This window comes from Ambystoma mexicanum, chromosome 3q, assembly GCF_040938575.1.
Source record: "Ambystoma mexicanum isolate Mex_15411 chromosome 3q, UKY_AmexF1_1, whole genome shotgun sequence".
NCBI lineage: Eukaryota > Metazoa > Chordata > Amphibia > Caudata > Ambystomatidae > Ambystoma > Ambystoma mexicanum.
The window spans coordinates 184,597,981-184,618,460 of record NC_090926.1 but is presented as its reverse complement, the minus strand read 5'-3'; the positions used below and the strand labels follow the sequence as shown (position 1 = coordinate 184,618,460).

The 20,480-nt window shown below is 52.2% G+C and overlaps 1 protein-coding gene across 2 annotated transcripts in view; it reads left to right on the top strand.

Moving 5' to 3' along the window:
* The window catches only part of LOC138582299 (ATP-dependent 6-phosphofructokinase, muscle type), a 903,222-nt gene that overhangs the window by 494,141 nt on the left and 388,601 nt on the right, over nucleotides 1-20,480 (top strand). For both annotated transcript variants that reach the window (XM_069653451.1, XM_069653452.1), the window contains one exon: nucleotides 13,942-14,088. In XM_069653451.1, coding sequence (XP_069509552.1) covers nucleotides 13,942-14,088 — 147 coding nt within the window. The remainder of the gene's footprint in view (nucleotides 1-13,941; nucleotides 14,089-20,480) is intronic.

Below are 20,480 nucleotides of genomic sequence, written 5' to 3'. Positions count from 1 at the left end.
TGCACCCGAGTATGTCCCTTGCTGTATGTCCCTGTGAGCTGCCCCTTTCCATGTCTCGGAAGGCTACATGGTTGATACAAGTGCCTCAATGGACCTTGGTGTACCGGAGGGTATGTGCCACTGCCCCTGCATGTGTCCCAGACAACCCTACTATCAACAGCCATCAGTCCACAAACACATCTGAGCTGCATTGTGTGCTTCAACACCAATATTCGTCTAAGCTCACCCTCAGTGCTGTGACTAAGCCTGCATGTGCAACTCGCCTGGTGCAAGCTTTGCTGTGTCGTGGCCCCCCTGTGATGCTCACCTTGCCTGGAGTTCCTTGGAACATGTCAGCAGTTCTAGGATGTGGGTCTGCAATCACTGTGCCTCTGCTTGTGCACACATGTGCATGTGGGCACCAACAAACGGGTCCAGAATTCCGTCGTCCAATGGGCCATGTCTGCTGGCAAAGGTGCTCTGGAGGCTCATCCCCCTGCAGAAAGTGCATGAAACACATGATTAATGCTTCAAAGTCATCTGTGTGTGTCTTATCAGGCATCTCATTACTTGACCATGTCAGAGAGTCACAAATCACACCATCAGTCCGTCTTTCCCCTCCAAAGTGTGGAACACTATCTACAGCATGAATTGCAACAAGCACGTGTACAGGAAAGATATGAAACATACTACACAATGCATAGCAATCAATGTCCACATTAATCATGACACATCCCATCTAGCAAAAGCTGAACAGTGGACAATGACAGCTAAATCATCCCCACTAGGGGTGTCAACACAAGTCACCCAGCACCAGACATGCCACAGATATGACAGTCCAAAGCCCTTGTGTAATATTCTGTAACACCGAACCATCCTTGCGAGCCCATGGATAAGGGAGGCAGGAGTGGCATATGTGAGTCAAGGACCCCAAGCAGCAAACACATACACAAGACAACCATGAAGGGCCCAGCTGGAACAGACAGTGGATGCCTTCAAAAGCCAGAAAGCACCGCACCGTCACATGAAAGCACAATAGACTGGAAAATTTTAAACTAACTCAACTATTAACTAATTACACTAACTATGGAAAACCTACATTACCTATTTAAACTAACTATCAAACAGAAACTTAACTAACTAAACTAAAAGAAAAATCAAAAATGGCCACATATGACCCGGGGGGGAGGGGAGGCACCCAGGAGGGGGGTGCTGCTCAACATCCACATGCGATGATGCTGAGCCAAAAAAAAATCCTCCATGGGCTCAACGCCTGCACAGCACGACCTATGTGGGAGATAGATGGTCGTCCGAGTCTGGCTCATCCTGTAAAGGAGGACGTGGCACAGTAGCCTGGCCACGCCTAGCCGCAGCTTGCCCCTCGTCGGCAGCAAGTCCGCCGGACGGGTGAGCCTGGTTCTGTGTGGCGATGTGACATAGGTCTGCATGCAGAACCTCACGTGATACACGTGCTTCCTCTTGCAAGGTAGCACGTGTAACACAGAGTTCCTCCTGCAAGGCCTGGCTGGACAACCGCTGCACCTCCCGGCAAGCCTGTAGCTCAGCCGAGATGGTACGCTCAAGCTGTGTGCAAACCTCTCCTCTGCCTGCTGCCTCTGGGACATCATAAGGACACCCAGAATGGATCTGAGGGAAGCATACTCCTCCCTCAGGGCATCCATGTGCGCCTCTGCGTGAGCAGCAATTACTTGACGCAGAGACATTTCAGCCTGACGTGCCCTGTCTGAGGCCGCCATGCCCAGCCTGAGCGAGCGGGCCGTGGACCGTGCCGCCTGCTGCTGGAGAAGCACCTGCCTAGCAGGGGGGAGCACAGATCAGGCCACACGCTCCATGCTCTCAGCGATGTTCTCCATTGCTGCCCCCTGTCGTTCAGAATTGGCAGTCATGTCTTGCTCCCACTCAGTATACAGCGGTTGCGCGCGGAGACCGTGTTGCCGGGCTTGACCCATGCGGGACCCAAGGACCGGGGGTCCTCGCTGTGTTGGCACCGCCTGCGGCTGCACGACTACATGCCCCCATCGACGTGATGTCCCAGGCACATCAGTGACTGGTGTGGAGGGTGACCCTGCGTCCCGATCCACCACGGGCGGAGGAACCAAGACTGTCTGATCCCTCAGTGCAGGTGTCGCAGACAGAGGAGTGTCCACATCAGAATCACTCACCCCTGACACATGGACTTGATGCTCATCCAACTCAACATGGACGTCAGAGTCGTCATCAAGGCTGGACTCATAGGCAGCCAGAGACAAGATGGACTGCAGCACTTGGGGGTTTTCGTGGCCTACCACCCCACGACCCCCACTAGTGCCGGGTTGATGTGGTGTTACCAACCCTGTGTCTGGCATGACAACACCATCCTCCGCCTCCATTGCGTCATCACCTGAAAAATAGAGAGAAAAAGGTCACTACACATGTCAGAAGCACACGACACACACACATACCGACAGCAAAGGCATCTGGCAGACATGTGACACACAACATATGACCTGACATGCATGCTGGGTCTACTTTGAATAGCTTCTGTGATCAGACCTGTTGAAAGGTGGCAGTTTCCATGGAAGTGGGTCTATGCAGTGCAGAAAATGTGTACGCCACTCACTACCTACATGTACAAGCACTCCATGGTGTGTGCCAGGAAATGTGAAGGCAGTGCAATGTCAAATTCAGACATCACGTGCATTGTGCATTCAATGTGTACCATGTCTAGAAGCCAAGCACCCCTCCACCCCAGTACCAAAGCAGGGATGCCTAGCATGGTATCAAAAGGCTGACCATACACCTGTGTATTGACAGGCAGTGTTGACTGGCATCAACAGCTTAATGTGATTCAAATTACAACACTGCAAATGATGCTGGGACAGTGGGCAGGACACATGATGAAAACTCCGGAGGCTGCCCACGTGTGAAGAAGACACAAGAGTTGGACAGAGTCATTGGCCATTGAACAGGCTGAGGCCTGTGAGCCACACAGATTGTCAGGGCCTAAACATGTGTGCAACGCAGGACTGAGCCACAGTTGACATGGGGAGGCCGATGAGATGGCAGGCAATGTATGTAACCAAGGACTCATATTACAGTGATCATCCAGTCAAGGACACATAGGGGCATGCGTGCAATGCACATGGAGCATGAATGGGCACTCATGTCCCTGCGGGACATCTGACCCATGCACAGTACAAGTGAGATACCCTGCATCGAGTACTAAGGCTGTACCACACGGCATATGTCTGGCAGTTTCTACGCTGGAAGTTAGCATCTACACAGGACACATGAACAAGAAACTACACATTGGCAAGATTGAAGCAGACCAGTGCAAAGGTGGAACTGGAGTGCAGAGTGGCGGAGGAGGGGCAAGGGAGCATGCCCACATGGAGTCCCGCATGCAGGCAGAGGAGACATGCATGACGGTAGCATTGCATTACTTACACATCAGAACCATGTACACGTCACATGTAGCAGCAATCATGCACAACACATCCCACATGTGAAACACACACGTCCTCAACAAACACGCATCAACACTCACTGGACTGGGCATCAAAGTCCAGCATCTCTCCCACTCCTTCGACCAATTCAGGTGGTATGAACTCCGCAACGAGAGCCTCATGCGGAGTGAGTTCTTCCTCCTCTGGTGCAGGCCCACCGCCAGTCACCAGAGTCAAGTTGTAATTTGAGGCACGCTTGGCCTTAGTGCTGCGCTTGATGTCATTCCAACGCTTTTTGCACTCCTGCGCCGTGCGCACCTCATGGCCGAATGAACTGACATGTTCCGCAACATGCTTCCAGTGGGTGTCACGTTGGGCAGCCGTAGTCTGACTATTGGCACCCACTAGCATGTCACGGCTGTGGCCCCGCACGTAGTCCACGAGGAAGTCCAGTTCCTGCTTACAGAAAGGCTTCTTCCTCGACGTGCAGGAGGTCGTGTGTGTGGGGTCCCAGCCTGTGCTGCAGGTGCAACCTTCCTCCTCTTGGACTGTGGCGCAGACCCTGGCTGGCTAATGCCGCCCTGACCAGTATGGCCAGTGGGTTCGGTGGATTGAGCCAAGGGAGTGGCAGGTGGAGGGATGACCAAAGGCCTGACTTGTGTCAGTGGCAGCTGGGTGCCCACTAATGGACCCTGCGCAGCAACATTAGCTGTGGCAGGGTCATTGACCGCAACGGTCCTGGTTGGCAGACTCACAACCGGGGTGCTGTTGGGTGCATCTGCCCCTGCACTTGCCAACACCCGGCTGTTCGGGGCAGCAGATGACATGACTGCCCCAGGGACACGTGTCTTGGTCTGAGCAGCCCGGCGTGCCCCTATGGTTTCCCCCCTGGCCTGTTGGAGATCTACCAAGGTCTCTTCAAGTGCCAACGCAGCCTGCGCTGGCAGACCCTGAGCCTGGGTGGCGGTGTCCACAGCTGCACCTGCAGCTACCACTACCCTTGGGCCCGTGGCAGTCGATGGAACGGACTGCCGGGTCATACGGGTGCCAGTGCCAGATGCAGGAGCTGCATCCCCCGGAACCACAGGGGGTGGTGGCATGGCTGCACCGACACATGGCACAACATTGTGCTCAAGTGGCGCACCCCTGCCTCTTCCCCCTCTGTGGCTGCCCTGGACACCCTGGAGTCCCCCTACTCCCTGGTCACCACTGCCACGTCCCCGACCACGCCCGCCACGAGGAGTACGCCCAGCTGAGGCACCCCTCACCTTTGGTGGCCTCCCTACCATGGCACAGATGTAGTAGTGCTGGTACAGATGGAGTGGTGCCAATGGGAGGTGTACACCACAATTGACCTGGCTCAATTGGGGTGAAGGGGTTGGGAAGCAAGATGTTAACAGCCCCCCTGCACCTGCAAGGCTGTATGTGACCCCGGTGATATGGTGACGAGTCACGCAATGCTCAGGCACCCCAAAACTGCAGTAAAACCGTGCACGCAACCCTGCAGCCTACGTGCGTGGATTCAACCTCCCGCAGTACGCGGTGGCACCCAGTAACACGAATAACGCGTACGCATGGGACACGCAGGCTACTATGACATTGAAAATGGGTGCGATACACAGGGGCACCCGCAGTGGGAAAAAGAGCATGTGCGACTCACCGTCTGACTAGCGCGATGCAGAAAAACACGCGTAGCCAATACCCCCGCCAAAAGAAGAGATACGTCCTTGATAGCTGTGAAGTTGTGATGGCGCGCGAAACAGGAAGCAGCAACACACGTCGGTCTCCACGAAAGGCACGTACAGCGAACTGCTGGGCCCGCTCACCTTTAACCCGTGCTGAAGGAAACGCACGCGCGCGTCACGTCACTTACGCGCATGGGCCCTTTCCTCGTATTACACGCGGACGTGCAGTTTTCCACACGTGCTTACGCGCATGGGCCCTTTCCTCGTATTGCACGCGGACGTGCAGTTTTCCACGCGCGCTTACGCGCATGGGCCCTTTCCTCGTATTACACGCGGACGTGCAGTTTTTCATGCGCGCTGAAATGCCCATGCACGTCTGTACGCGCCACGTCACAGGGGCGCTTGCGCTTGAGGGGCCTTCTGTCCAATGAAAATGCGTATGCGTGCAGACGCGCTTACGCGCTAAGGGCCTTTCCTCGAATTACACGCTGACGTGCAGATTTTTCACGTGCCAAATCACTCCGTATCAAGCTGGCCACGCGTAAGCACACGGAAGACCACGCTCCTGCCCAGAAGGCCGAACTACTGCCCCCCAGAGCCCCGAGCACGCTCCCACCTGCCATCTGCTGCTGCCTGACTGCCTGCTGCCCACGTGCCCTGCCATTTGCTGCCTGCACATCTGCCAGGGGTGCTGTTGCTGTGACCACCACCCCTGCTGGAACCGAAGACTCCCGACTGGGATTCCATCGCTCCACAGCCCAGCCCCAGGACCCAGTTGCCCACCCACTCCTGCCTCTGGGGTTGTCATGTCGGGGCAAACACCATCTGAGACCACTGACAACCCCCGGCCAGAGAGGCAGAGGGGCACCAGCTTCAGTGCCACCGAAGTTGGTGTCCTGGTGGAGCAAGTCCTGGGGCAGTATGATGCCCTCTTCGGAAGTTCCCGCGCCGACAAGGAAGGACGGACTCGGATCTGGACTGACATCGTGACTGCCATCAACGCGGAGGGGGTGGCAGTCCGCGACTTACAACATGTCAAGAAGCGCTGGGAGGACTTCAGGTCCAGGACCCTGAACAAGGCCCGGCGCCTCTTGAAGGCAGCGGATGCCAAGGGGCGCCGGGGCCACTTGTCGGAAGAACAGATGAGGGTCCTGGAACGCATATCCCCAGCGCTCCACGTCCAGGTCCTTGAGAGGCAGACCCGTCTGGAGTCGAGCGGTGAGTGTACATGCATCCTGATTGTGAGCAGTGCGTGTGGTGATTATTCAGTAGTGTGCAGGTTGCACATCTGTTTGTATGGGGTCGAGTATGGGTGGGGGTGTACAGGGCCGTGGGGCTAACACATGCGAGGGCTGGAATGTGTAAGACATGGATGGTGCTTGTGTGTGTAGGCTTGCATGCCAAATGCAGTTGTGTGGGCACACATGTTTGGATGAATGTGTATGTAAGTAGACATGTCCGTGATGTCACGCATGTATGTTGTTTTCGGCTGCATGTATCAGCACTGTGTACATGTGCATGTGTGTGTATTTGACAAGGGTGCAACAGTGATGCAACATGGATGCATGTGACAGCGGTATGTGGAAGCCTGATTGGCAGATGTGACATGGATGCCCGTCTGAACACTGCAACACTTGGCAGAGGTGTACACATGCATGCAAGTGTGGTGGTGTGTGTACATGTGTGGTGCACTTCCTGTGTTGCATGTGATGTCTGGCTCACCTTTGGCTGCTCATGCTGTTGTATGTGTATGGATGGTGGTGGCAGTTGCGATATGGCTGTGGTATGGCTCATGTGTGCGAGTTGTAATGACATGTGTGTTGGGGATTGTGATGACATGTCTGAGGTTTGCCAATGCCACTCATGTACAACTGTCATGTGTGTATGTGTCCATTGTACAGTGCCCTGATGCCTGTGTTTTGTTTCTCCCTGTCTGCAGCGTCAACTGATGAAGAGGGCGGAGAAGGTGCTGTGGAGCACAGCGACGGGGATCCCACCGCCAGCCGGAGACGCAAGGCCCGGCTCCCCTCCCATGTTGTGATCTCGTCAGGGAGTGAGGAGTCCGGTGCCGCGTCACAGGCCGCAGCTGCTGGGGGGACGTCCAAGAGGCGGAGGTTGGAGTTGGACTCCTCGGCAGCAGAAGGGGCACCTGGGACCCCACAGGGCCCAACAGGGGAAGATGGCACGGAGTCATCCAGGTTGGTGAGGGGTTTGGTGGAGGAGGAGGCCGTGCAAGCACCAGAGACGGGGTCTGGAGGTGGGGATCCCACTGGTGCTAGTGGTGCAGTGCAGGACCAGGGACAGGAGGCAGCACAGGCCGCGGCGGAGGTGCCTGTGTGCAATCCTGTCCCTGATCCTGTCCCTGCATCATCTTGCACCAGCAGGGATGCCTACATCCAGACCCGTTTTCAGGCAGGGGATGAGCTCACGTCAACTGGCCTTCCTCTGCATGTGGACGTGGCTATCCGGGTCCGGGTTGAGCCTGTCCTGGCTGGTGTGGCGTTGCGTCAACGGGCCATGCGAGGTGACCTGCAGTCTTTTCATGAGGAGACTGCACGTCATCTCGAATGGCTCGTTGACCACGTCAGCCTGCTGGGACAGGTCACCCAGGCCGGATTCCTCCGTCTGATGGGGCTTGCTACGACCCCCTCCTCAACTGGACCCCCTACGCGCCAGTCGTCCTCCGTGCCATCTTCCCACCCATCAGTCACCTGGGTGCCCTGTGGCGCTGCCTCTGACGGTGCGGCCAGGCTGGTGGAGGAGGCATCCCTGCCACAGTCGGGAGTCGGACGTCCAGCAGGGGTGGCCACATCTACGACTGCACCCCAGCCGGCGGTGGATGTGCAGGCAGCAGGAGGCAGTGCACGGGCAGAGGCACAGCAGCAGCAGCAACGTGGTGGGAGCCATGAAGGCTCTGGGCCTTCAACATCGGAGGGGCAGGCATCGGCCGGAGGGCAGGAGGACCCAGGACAGAGAGTGTCTTCCGTGTGGCAGCGGTTGGGCCACGCCATAGATGCAGAGCGGCAGCGGGCGGAACAGGCACGTCTCACAATGGTCAGGGCGGAGAACTCCATGCGGAGGGTCCTGAGGCGGGCCGAGTGCCTCGAGGCAATCCGCAAGGGTTTGGAGGTGGACACGTCGATGGCCCTGCGGACCCTCGGGCCATGGAGGAGGACCGCCTCCGGGACATTGAGGAGGAGTTCGATGATGCCCTGGCCCGGGACATCCACAAGTGAGCCGTGAAACTAGCCCGCTGCCCTTGTACATAGTTATGTAGGTAGTGTTAGGTTTCATTTTTGTTTTGATTTTATTTGGACCTTTCGGACATTGGCCACATTTTTGTATATAGTTTATTTTATTAGTTAGTGTAGTCAGATAGGTTTCCTTTCTTTTGTTGGGATAATGGACCCTGGCTTGTTCCCATGTACATAGTTCACTGTTGGATTGTATTTTTCTTTCACATTTTAACCATGGAGCAATGGCTTTCTTTTTTATTTCCCATTGGATTTTGTTTTGTGGACATTGACTTTGGACAACATTACTTTGGAATTTTATTTTTGGTTTTGCTTTTTTTCACGGACATGCTTCTTTTAATTTTTGTACATTCACATTTCTGTTTCTTCATTTTTTATTTTATTTATGTTTCCTTTAATACATATTTTTTTTGGTGAACTTCAATGTGTGGTATCTCATTGGTTTCATGCATTTCATGATATGTGTTTTGAGATTCACTGACACCCATTGGGTGTATGTGAGGGAAATGTGTTTGTTTCGGAACTTGCAATTGGTGTTCTGTGATGTAATTGCAAATTATGAGTGGGTGGATGCAATACTCGGGTGGGTGTTTTGCATTTGGAGGCTGACCATAGGGACCAGGGATCTAGATTGTGATGACATGTTGGCTGGGGAACATGAGTTGCACATGGGGGGGGGGCTGCTGGCAGGTGCCCCACAGTGCTGGGGGGTGGGGGTGGTGGGAGACATGGGTGGGGGCCTGGTGGAGGCTGCCCCTGGTGGCTGGGGGGTGGGGGTGGTGGGAGACATGGGTGGGGGGCTGGTGGAGGCTGCCCCTGGGGGGTGGGGGGTGGGGGTGCTGGGAGACATGGGTGGGGGCCTGGTGGAGGCTGCCCCTGCACTGCTGGGGGCTGGGGGTGGTGGGAGACATGGGTGGGGGCCTGGTGGAGGCTGCCCCTTGTGGCTGGGGGGTGGGGGTGCTGGGAGACATGAGTGGGGACCTGGTGGTGGGTGCCCCTGGTAGCTGGAGGGTGGGGGTGCTGGGAGACATGGTGGGGGCCTGGTGGTGGGTGCCCCTGCACTGCTGGGGGGTGGGGGTGCTGGGAGACATGGGTGGGGGCCTGGTGGAGGCTGCCCCTGGTGGCTGGGGCGTGGGGGTGGTGGGGAACATGAGTTGGACATGGGTGGGGGCCTGCTGGCAGGTGCCCCACAGTGCTGGGGGGTGGGGGTGGTGGGAGACATGGGTGGGGGCCTGGTGGAGGCTGCCCCTGGGGGGTGGGGGTGATGGGAGACATGGGTGGGGGCCTGGTGGAGGCTGCCCCTGCACTGCTGGGGGGTGGGGGTGCTGGGAGACATGGGTGGGGGCCTGGTGGAGGCTGCCCCTGGTGGCTGGGGGGTGGGGGTGCTGGGAGACCTGGGTGGGGGCCTGGTGGAGGCTGCCCCTGCACTGCTGTGGGGTGGGGGTAGTGGGAGACATGGGTGGGGGCCTGGTGGTGGGTGCCCCTGGTGGCTGGGGGGTGGGGGTGCTGGGAGACATGGGTGGGGGCCTGGTGGAGGCTGCTCCTGCACTGCTGGGGGGTGGGGGTGGTGGGAGACATGGGTGGGGGCCTGGTGGAGGCTGCCCCTGGTGGCTGGGGGGTGGGGGTGCTGGGAGACATGGGTGGGGGCCTGGTGGTGGGTGCCCCTGGTGGCTGGGGGGTGGGGGTGCTGGGAGACATGGGTGGGGGCCTGGTGGTGGGTGCCCCTGGTGGCTGGGGGGTGGGGGTGCTGGGAGACATGGGTGGGGGCCTGGTGGAGGCTGCTCCTGCACTGCTGGAGGTGGGGGTGGTGGGAGACATGGGTGGGGGCTTGGTGGAGGCTGCTCCTGGTGGCTGGGGGGTGGGGTGGTGGGAGACATGGGTGGGGGCCTGGTGGTGGGTGCCCCTGGTGGCTGGGGGGTGGGTGTGCTGGGAGACATGGGTGGGGGCCTGGTGGAGGCTGCTCCTGCACTGCTGGGGAGTGGGGGTGGTGGGAGACATGGGTGGGGGCCTGGTGGAGGCTGCCCCTGGGGGGTGGGGGTGGTGGGAGACATGGGTGGGGGCCTGGTGGAGGCTGCCCCTGGTGGCTGGGGGTGGTGGGAGACATGGGTGGGGGCCTGGTGGAGGCTACCCCTGCACTGCTGGGGGGTGGGGGTGCTGGGAGACATGGGTGGGGGCCTGGTGGTGGGTGCCCCTGCACTGCTGGGGGGTGGGGGTGCTGGGAGACATGGGTGGGGGCCTGGTGGAGGCTGCCCCTGGTGACTGGGGGGTGGGGGTGCTGGGAGACATGGGTGGGGGCCTGGTGGAGGCTGCCCCTGGTGGCTGGGGGGTGGGGGTGCTGGGAGACATGGGTGGGGGCCTGGTGGAGGGTGCCCCTGGTGGCTGGGGGTGCAGGGGGACATGCGTTGGTGGGCAGTAGTGCAAGTTGACATGTGGGTTGGCTGGTGGGCATGGCCATGGTGGATGGGGTGCCTGCAGGACATGTGCTGGGTAGGCCCCTGTGGTGTGAGCCACCTGAAGGGGCCGTGGAGGGTGTAGAGGGAACACCTGGGAGGACCCACACATGCAATTCACGTGTGCTGCTCCCCGCGCACCCCTGTAATACACGTACCCTGATGAGATCGTGTGTGGAACTTCCCGCGCACCCCTGTACTACACGTACCCTGATGGAATTGCGTGTGGAACTTCCCGTGCACCCCTGGAATACACGTACCCTGCTGATGTTGCGTGGGATACTTCCCCCGCACCCCGAAATACACGTACCCCGCTCAATCGCGTGTGTAACTTCCCGCGCACCCCCGAAATACACGTACCCCGCTCAATCGCGTGTGTAACTTCCCGCGCACCCCCGAAATACACGTACCCCGCTCAATCGCGTGTGTAACTTCCCGCGCACCCCCGAAATACACGTACCTCGCTCAATCGCGTGTGTAACTTCCTGCGCACCCCCGAAATACACGTACCCCGCTCAATCGCGTATTTAACTTCCCGCACGCCCCCGAAATACACGTACCCCGCTCAATCGCGTATTTAACTTCCCGCGCACCCCCGAAATACACATACCCCGCTCAATCGCGTATTTAACTTCCCGCGCACCCCCGAAATACACGTAATTAACTTCCCGCGCACCCCCGAAATACACGTACCCCTCTCAATCGCGTATTTAACTTCCTGCGCACCCCCGAAATACACGTACCCCGCTCAATCGCATATTTAACTTCCCGCGCACCCCCGAAATACACGTACCCCGCTCAATCGCGTATTTAACTTCCCGCGCACCCCCGAAATACACATACCCCGCTCAATCGCGTATTTAACTTCCCGCGCACCCCCGAAATACACGTACCCCGCTCAATCGCGTGTGTAACTTCCCAAGCACCCTTGAAATACACGTACCCCGCTCAATCGCGTGTGTAACTTCCTGTGCGCCCCCGAAATACACATACCCCGCTCGATCGCGTGTGTTGCTTCCTGCGCACCCCCGCAATACACGTGCCCCGCTCGCACAGGCCCAATTGCTGTATGTTGCCACTTTTGTGATGCGCTGGGACTCTACCGCCTGCCTTCCCGTGGCGGACGTGTTTCAGCTTGTGCGTGTCTTTGGCTGTGCGTGGCTTTGCCCTATTCGATTCCATGAATACGTGTGGTTCGAGTGCCCAGTCACGGGCACTCGAATCCCCAGTTACGCCCTTATTTTCGCGCATGGTTCCCCATTCTGCGCGTTACGCCCCGTGTCCCGCCCACTTTCTGGTGTATGCGCCGAGGTTGTGCGCTTTCACTGTGCGCGTCGCGCACGCCTTTCGGGATGTTGCAGTGACTTGTGCGCCATGCACGGGTTTGGCGCACATCCCGAGGTGAACACGCGCAGGGACTTCCATGAATCGCACGCGTGCGTGTGCGCCTGTTTTTTTCCGCTTGCGCCTGCTTGCGCCTGCTTGTGCGAAGATTTTCGGCGCACGTTTGTTCCATGAATCGGGCCCACAATATCAATCATACAAATATACATAACTCGTAATACACAAAATACTCTCCTCATAAGATGCAAAGTCCTAATTATATACTCCATATATTATAAATACAAAAACAAATATGCAATCACATTGTTACTGGTCACATATACAGTGTCTCCATTAATACATCAATTACCTAGAAATGTTTTATACACTTTAGCTACATACAAAAAAGTTCCCTGTGTTCCTTACTTAACCAAATAACTTTTATCACATGTTCCTATGGGTGTGCAGTCATAATGTCGAAAATAAAAAGTCGAATGACAAAAATGTCCCCAAAAAAATGTCCAAAAAAAAAAAAGTCGAATCTATTATTTTTTTATTTGTATGTATTTTTTGGGTTTGTTAAGTATAAAAAATGGGTAAAATAAAAAATAAAAAAAGGAGGGTTTGGGGGGCGGAACCCCCCCATTTCGAAAAAAAAACGTATTGAAAAAAAAATTCGACTTTTTTTTTTCGACATTTTTTTTCGACATTATGACTTTCAACATTTTTGTTTTCGACCAAATGACTATAAACCGTTCCTATGTTATCTCTCACTACAACCTTTTTTGCAGCACTTGTCTGTCATACAAACCTTGTTCCTGGTATTCACCTATGAACAAAGATTTCAATGTCAATTTCTGAAGTCCACATCTGAAGTATCGTGTCTGTTTTTAAGAGTCCTCATCGGAAGTGAAATGTTGATTTCTGAGGTCACCTCCTGAATATTGTGCCCAGTTCAGGAAGCTATTTCTGTAGTATTATCAGATTATGGATGCCACATCACAAATGTTGTATTTAGTTTTGGCAGTGGCACTTTTGGAATGAAGCCTCAAGTTCTGTGTGGAAAATTGTGTCCCGTTCTGGGGGCATCGTCAACAGAAGGGCAAAGGTTGATTAGATACGACCTAAGGAAAGCTACCATTCCCATCTGATCATGAGTAGTGCAGAGATTTAACATGGAGGAGAAGTGAGCAAGAACGAGAGCAGATTTGATAGGGACATTAGAATAGGAGAACAGGTCTGGATTTAGAACAAGGGCTCAAGAGCTACAGAAGAAAGTTCTTCATGGAAAGGCAGGTAAATGCATGGAACTACCTCAAGGCAGAAATTGTGAGGGTACAATCCATACTATAAATCTATCGTAGTGTAAAAGCAAAGATAAAGCTTGATAACATAGGATATACACCGTTACAAGAGGGTAGGTACATGGGTTGAAGATGTTGGTCTACCAACCATTAGTTAGTGTCAAAAATGTTCTGTGTAGGCCATTCCGTATTAAAGTTGTGTACATTAATAGCTAACTTACATTTGTTGGACTTGGTTAACCATTGGTGGTAAGTGTTTTAGCAATTACTCTTATAATGGGCATTATTTATGGGTTAGTGTACATGCTTCTCAGCTGCAAGAATCACACATAAGGTTCCTCGAATTTCGGCCAACAGAGTTTCTTTCCATTTGTTTTCATATTGATTCTACACGACACCCTACACCAGTTGTCAGAAATGGACAATGTAAATAGGAGTGAATGGGTTGAAACACCAAACTTTTTCACTTCTTTCATGTAATCTTGCCATTTCTTTTGCAGAGTGGCTACAACCTTGCCATCCTGAACGTTGGCGCTCCAGCAGCTGGGATGAATGCCGCCGTTCGGGCGACAGTCAGGATCGGCATGATAAATGGGCACAAGATGCTTGCAGTTCACGATGGATTTGATGGTCTCGCCAAAGGAAAGGTACAGTATTTTCCATCCAATTTATCCAGGATTTAGGTGCACTTAGATGGCAAACCTTGGGAACCTGGCAAACGGACAACATTTGCTCTCAAAGACCCGGCACATTGATCTCTGAAAGGAGAACTTTTTTATCTAGGGTTACCTAGCTTCAAGCTACAAAACACTTGCTTTGTCAGTTGACCTTTATGTCATCGGTTACAAAAAGAACTGACCTTGCTGTCTGACATTATTGCCCTACTGGACTAAAGATCCAAGGAAGTTCCATGAATCCTCCATGCTGCCCCAGCAGCATAAAGTCATTCACACTTTCTCTGAATATTACTTTGATATGAATGACGGCAAGTGACTCTTTAGGCTATATATTCTAGAACCATCTCACTCAGCTAAAACAGTGCACTATTTATGCCTGACCTAAAATACCACATGTTTTTTTAGTATTTCATGTTTTATCTTCTCTGTTTTGGCATGCATCCATTTTGTTTAGTTTATAAGTGTTTTCAATAACATTTCATTATTTGAGTAGGCAGTATTTTATATTTGCAATGCAGAATATTAAACACTATGATCATTCACTGCTCATTTATAATACATTTTTAAATATTATTTTAAAACAAATTTTTCATTCATCCTTTTGTTTTCTTTATATTGGAGATAAGCTGCTTGACACCCACCTCATTCACTCCAATGTCACACTAACCACATGTTTACTGAGGTTACGTGCACTTTTTTGACAGCAATCCCTTCTGGAGCTCTTTGCGTTGCTTCACCATCCAGGGATCACCTCTGGCCATCCAGCAGATGTTCCCTGCCTGGCGATGCCACGGCTGCAGTAAACTATCCAAGGATCACCTCTGGTGATACAGCAGATGTACCCTAAGCTTGGTGTAGACCATCCAGAATCACCTCTGGCCATCCAGCAGATATTCTCTGCCTGGCGAGGCTAAGGCTGCAGTATACTATCTAGGGATCACCTCTGGCCATACAGCAGATGTACCCTAAGCTTGGTGTGCACCATCCAGGGATCACCTCTGGCCATACAGCAGATGTACCCTGCCTGGCGAGGCTAAGCCTGCAGTACGCCATCCAGGGATTACCTCTGGCTATCCAGCTAAAGCTGTAGTATACCATCTAAGGAGCACATGTAGCCATAATGCAGATTAAGCCTTCTTGTGGCCAGCTCTGTTAGGATTGGTGTTAATGAGACACTGGGTGGGGAAATGTATACTCTTTGCTTACAGTCCAGGCTCGTGTTTGATTTTTGCCAGGGACAAAGTAACAAACCCAGCACAGGATGAGTGGTGGGATCGTCAAGGCTGCCTCTACACTCTCATCAGCTTTAGCTTTTACTTTAGTGGGTTTTTTGCATAGGTCCTGAAGAGCAGAGTAGTTGTTCTCCAAGCAAAGTCCCAGAAAGTCTGCCTTTCTTTCTGCTTAGTTTCGGTGGCAACCACCAAGAACCCTTTACATTTCTTTTTGGTCTATTTTGTGTTTTTTGGTGAAAGTGTAAATTGAAGCTAAATGCTTTTAATTCTATGATAATGACATGAGTAGTTGCTATTTTTGAGACGCCCATTTATTTTCATGAGCATTTTTTACTTCCAACGGCTATAACATTTCTGAAAATGGGCCTTGATTGAATAAAGTAATAAAGCTTAGACATTGCTTTTGCAAATGGAAAAGGAATTTCTGGCTTCAAAAAGAAATAAGTCTCGGAGTCAGTTGCTTCTGCTATGGAAGCGTATAAGTCTATATAGCAGTTGATGCTGCAAACAATATTGTGGCACATTTTTGGAATATGGCAAACGTGGTCCCAAATCCAAGTATGAGAAAAATGGGGATGCCACCAAAAAGTCAAACATGACCACAATTTTTATTTTCATACCCCTTCCATTTTATTTTGTGTTATTTTGATATATTGATGTACTTCCTGAAGGTGCCACTTAAAACTGAAGAATTCTCATTCTTGTACTGACATTTAACCCATCCATAATGTTTAATGAAGACCCCTGACATATGCTAGATGTTTTTGTAAATTTGCTAAAATGCTACTTAACCCCATCCCCCCTTCCACATCACAGTCCTTACAACATGAAGGTGTCCTTAGAACATGAAGGTTGATTGCCTTCTCAGACAGCCTCTACAAAATTCCTGAAATGTTTACATAACCCCTTTAAGGGATATAACCATATCCTCACCTACCAGAAAAGGGACCTAACTGGTTAGCATTTTAATACAGTATGGAACTCCATTGTTTATAAAATAAATAATACATAGAAGCAGGGACACTCTGCTGCGAGTGTGATCTTCTTATGTGTGTAGCAGAGTGTTGTAAAAACACTACCAATGAGGCCATGCTGTTGTGGGTGCCATCCAAAGAAGTGTGAATTTGGTGGGGAGTGGGGCCACTCTGTTGCGGGTGCCGTACCAAGCATATAGGCCATTGGGTGTGGCTGTAGTAGGTGCCAGTCAGCACAAATATGCAATTCCCCGTAGGAAAGGTTCAAACAAAATACTTTTATTAACTTTGATGTCAGGATGGTGTAAGGCCTAGATTGCCCTTTGCTAAGGTGGGATTTCCCTACCTAAAGAAACTAAGGATAGACCAAGTCAGTAAGTTCAACTTAAAATTCTTTCTGTGTCCAAAACCTATACTTGCCCTCACAACTAAAGTTAAACAATGTTTAGGGATATCAACAGCAAAATAAGTATTGTTCCAAAAATAAAGTTCTGAGCTTCTTCTGGCTCTTGGCTTACTTTCCAGCTACCCTTCCACAAGTTTCCATAAAGTCTTGGGGCTCACTTCCCCAAAATGACAACACAGTTCAACAAGGATCTAGGAGTTCCCTTCCCCAAGAAGACAACACAGTTCAGAAAGGGTCTCAGGGTTCATTTCCCCAAGAAGGCAACACAGTTCTGAAATGGCCTCAGGGTTCCCTTCCCCAAGGCGACAACCTGGAACTAAAGATGGTGCACGGAGTCCGTTGCAAGGGGCCTGGACCCTACCAGTATGTTTGCCTAGGTGAGTGGCCCAATCATGGGTGGTAGGACGGATAGGAGGCCGGAGGAGGGGGGAGTACAAAAACTGGCTGGGCTGGGGGCTCAGGGGCTGTGCGATGGTGCAGAAGAGCACCAAAAATGCAAAGAAAGGTAAAAACACATAGGCCAAAAGGGGCACCGGAGCGCAGGGGAAGAGGCACACTTACCCTTGGCACCTGGAACTAAAGACAGTACACAGGGCTTTTAACCAACTAAGCTCAGGAGAATGGCTCACTTCTCCTGATGGTTGGGTTTTGCACCTGTCTTTTTTTTCTTTAGAGTTCTTGCTAATTTGCATTTCGGAGATATTCTCTCATTATTCTCTATCAATTCATGTAGTTCCCTCATGGGACTGTTAGCTTTTTTCTCCTCTTTAGTGTGGGCTTTCCTTGACCTTTGTTGAATCCTTCGATCTTTGCCAAAGGGTTCTGAGTAATCTTGTAGAGTGTACTTTCCGGTGGGATTTTTGCTTTCTGGATAATGTGACGATTCGCTACATGTCGTCACTTCTCCCCAAGGGGGAGCCGTTTTCCATGAGACCAGGGAGGTGAGGCTGCTTCCCGGTAGTCCCCCGGGGGGTGGTATAATGCAAGGGAGGATCTTATGGGGAGGGACTTCACCCTCTACCCCCCAGGGAGAAGAGCGACCATCTAGGGTATAGCCCGCTTAGAACATCCCAGCCCCACACACTCCAGCCTCTCCTTCTTCTACTAACCTCTTTGTAGACACTAGACACACGTGCTGTTGCAAAGTAGACTACCTCAAAGTCCTGGAAAGTACTGAGACGAAGAAGAACATCAGGAACATAGGTCATCCAAATACTGGGACCAGGTGGGACATAGGAACAATGAAGAGCAATACCAAGAAGGAACTGCAGAGGTATAGACTTCCGGGGAGGCGTGGTTCTGCTTACACTATAAGAACCAAAGAAGCACTGCCTATCAGGGAGTCACAGCCAACCAGGACGAGAGACTGTGAAACCCAGAAAGCATGAAGGAGATGCACAGAAGGCTAGAATGGAACCGAGAGCAGACCTTTCCCGGAGTGAAGAGGACAACAGGACTCCTTTGCCTTACAGCATCCAGACAATAAAGGGAGGCTGGCAGATGGTGACGTGATCTCAAGAGACAGTGTCTATACCGTTGCTCAAAGGGTCGGGCAGCGGATACTCGAGGTGAAGGTACCGAGACACAGAGATGACAGCGCAGTGCACAGAGTATGAGAAAGACCCCAGAAAGAACTGGCATCGCATCCCAGGAACACAGAAGATAACGGGAGAGGTGCGGGGACCGGTAGGGGCTAGCAGGTACAGGAGGCAGAAACCCTGTACAAATATAAGGAGCAGGACTATTGTGCTAATGTCAGTACTTGACAAACGAGGCAGCCAAGGAGACATAGAGAAAAACTAGGGTTGGGGACCCAAACCAAGAGAGTCCTACAAGTCATCTTCCTCATGGCAGTACTTGGCAGGGAAGTGAACCAAATGGGCCAAACCAAAGAAGAGAAACAATGGTCGGGGACCCAAACCAAGAGACCAACTACGAGCCATCTTCCTCGTGGCAGTACTTGGCAGGGAAGTGAACCAAGTGGGCCAAACCAAAGACGAAGACAAACAAGGGTGGGGGACCCAAACCAAGAGAGTAACACAAGTCCTCATTCTTGTGGCAGTACTTGGCAGGGAAGTGGACTAAGTGAGCCAAATCAACTAAGAAGAGAGATACCAGTGTCGCGGACCCCCATAACACTCAGAGTTAGGTGTTGTAAGTGTGATACCTAATGAGAAGACCAATGGAACAGAGTTGTAAGAGATTGAGTTATGATTATGATAAGGGAGTCATTCTCCTGGTAACGCAGACTGAGAGGAAGGTTCAACAGGCCTGGGGAAGGGAGTCATTCCCCTAGGTCTTTGTGAGATAGGTCAACCACCAGGAAAAAGGAGTCATTCTCCTGGCCCACTTAGAATATTGTTTGGGACCTTTGTGACCTGCAGAAGGCAGTCATTCCGCCAGGCCTATTATTTGGAACTTTTGGACCTGGGGAAGAGAGTCATTCCTCCAGGCCTATTGTTTGGAACTTTGGAACGCCAGGAAAAGGGAGGCATTCTCCTCGCCCATGAAGTAAATATTATTTGGAACTTTGTGACCTGGCAAAGGGAGTCATTCCGCCAGCCCTATTATTTGGAACTTTGTGACCTGCCAAAGGGAGTCAAAGTTGTTTGAGATTGTTTGTTCCATGGGCTTCTCTGGCCTTTAGTTCATAGTTTTCCCTCTCTGTTATGCTCCCATCTTTACTTCTGGGATAACAGGTTCTTTCCCCTCTTCGCAGGGTAGTGATACACAAATTCTGTTGCTCTCCCTCTTTGAGGTTCCTATAATTCTCTTGCTCACATTAATGCAGTTCAACTTCATCAACTTTGTTTTCAAGTTTTCGTCACTTCTACTGGGACAAGTCTCTCTGAATATATAACGAGTCCCTTTCGACTTCCGGTCTTTTTGTTCTCCCCGTAACCTTCAATATTGAAAGGGTACATCTCTGGGGCCGTAGATGCTTGGGACCTTCTCCGTCCTTCTGTGTTTCTGTCGGCTCACTTTACCAAGGCGTCCACTTCTTGCGACTCTCCCGTGGCATTCTGATACCTCTGTGGATACGCGGACCGTTTGCTGCTTTTTCCCAGGGGTGGTGTCAGCGTCACTGGATGGGCAACCTGCCACTCTATCCATCTTGGTTTCTCGTTTCTGGCATACACCGGGTTGCCAGCGTTTCCTTCTCATGTTCTGAACAGTTCTGATCTTTTCAGGCTTCGTGGCTTGCTTCAGCCCCACCTCCTTCAGTTGTTCTGCTTCCAGGTGGCTCCTCTGCCTGTGTCTGCATATCTCTCTCTCTCTCTCTCTCTCTCTCTCTCTCTCTCTCTCTCTCTCTGTCTCTCTCTCTCTTTCTTTTGTTCAGTAGGCGTGGAGATTTGTGTTTAAAGATACAGCTTCACTTTCATCCGGGTAAGGGCATACATTAACTTTCTCTTCAGCCAAGTCTTGGAATTTGCAATTATTTTGTGTATTAGATAGTCCCATATATGCCATCACATGGAGTGGATTAGAGAGTTCCTCACAGGAACGGTAGTCATTGTCTCCTATGTCTCCTAGTCTCCTATGGGGTGTCTCTCCCGGTGAGGTCCCACTTGCTTCGACCGATAGGGAGGGTGTTGCACAGTGGTCTCACCTTCCTAGCCTCATAGGGGGGGGCTCTGATTTGTCACAACAGGCAGAAAGGTTCCCATTTCCTCATTACTTTGTTGCACAGGGCCAAATACTATTGAGAGGGATGTTTATAGACAGTCCTAATTCTCAAGTTAATTTTCA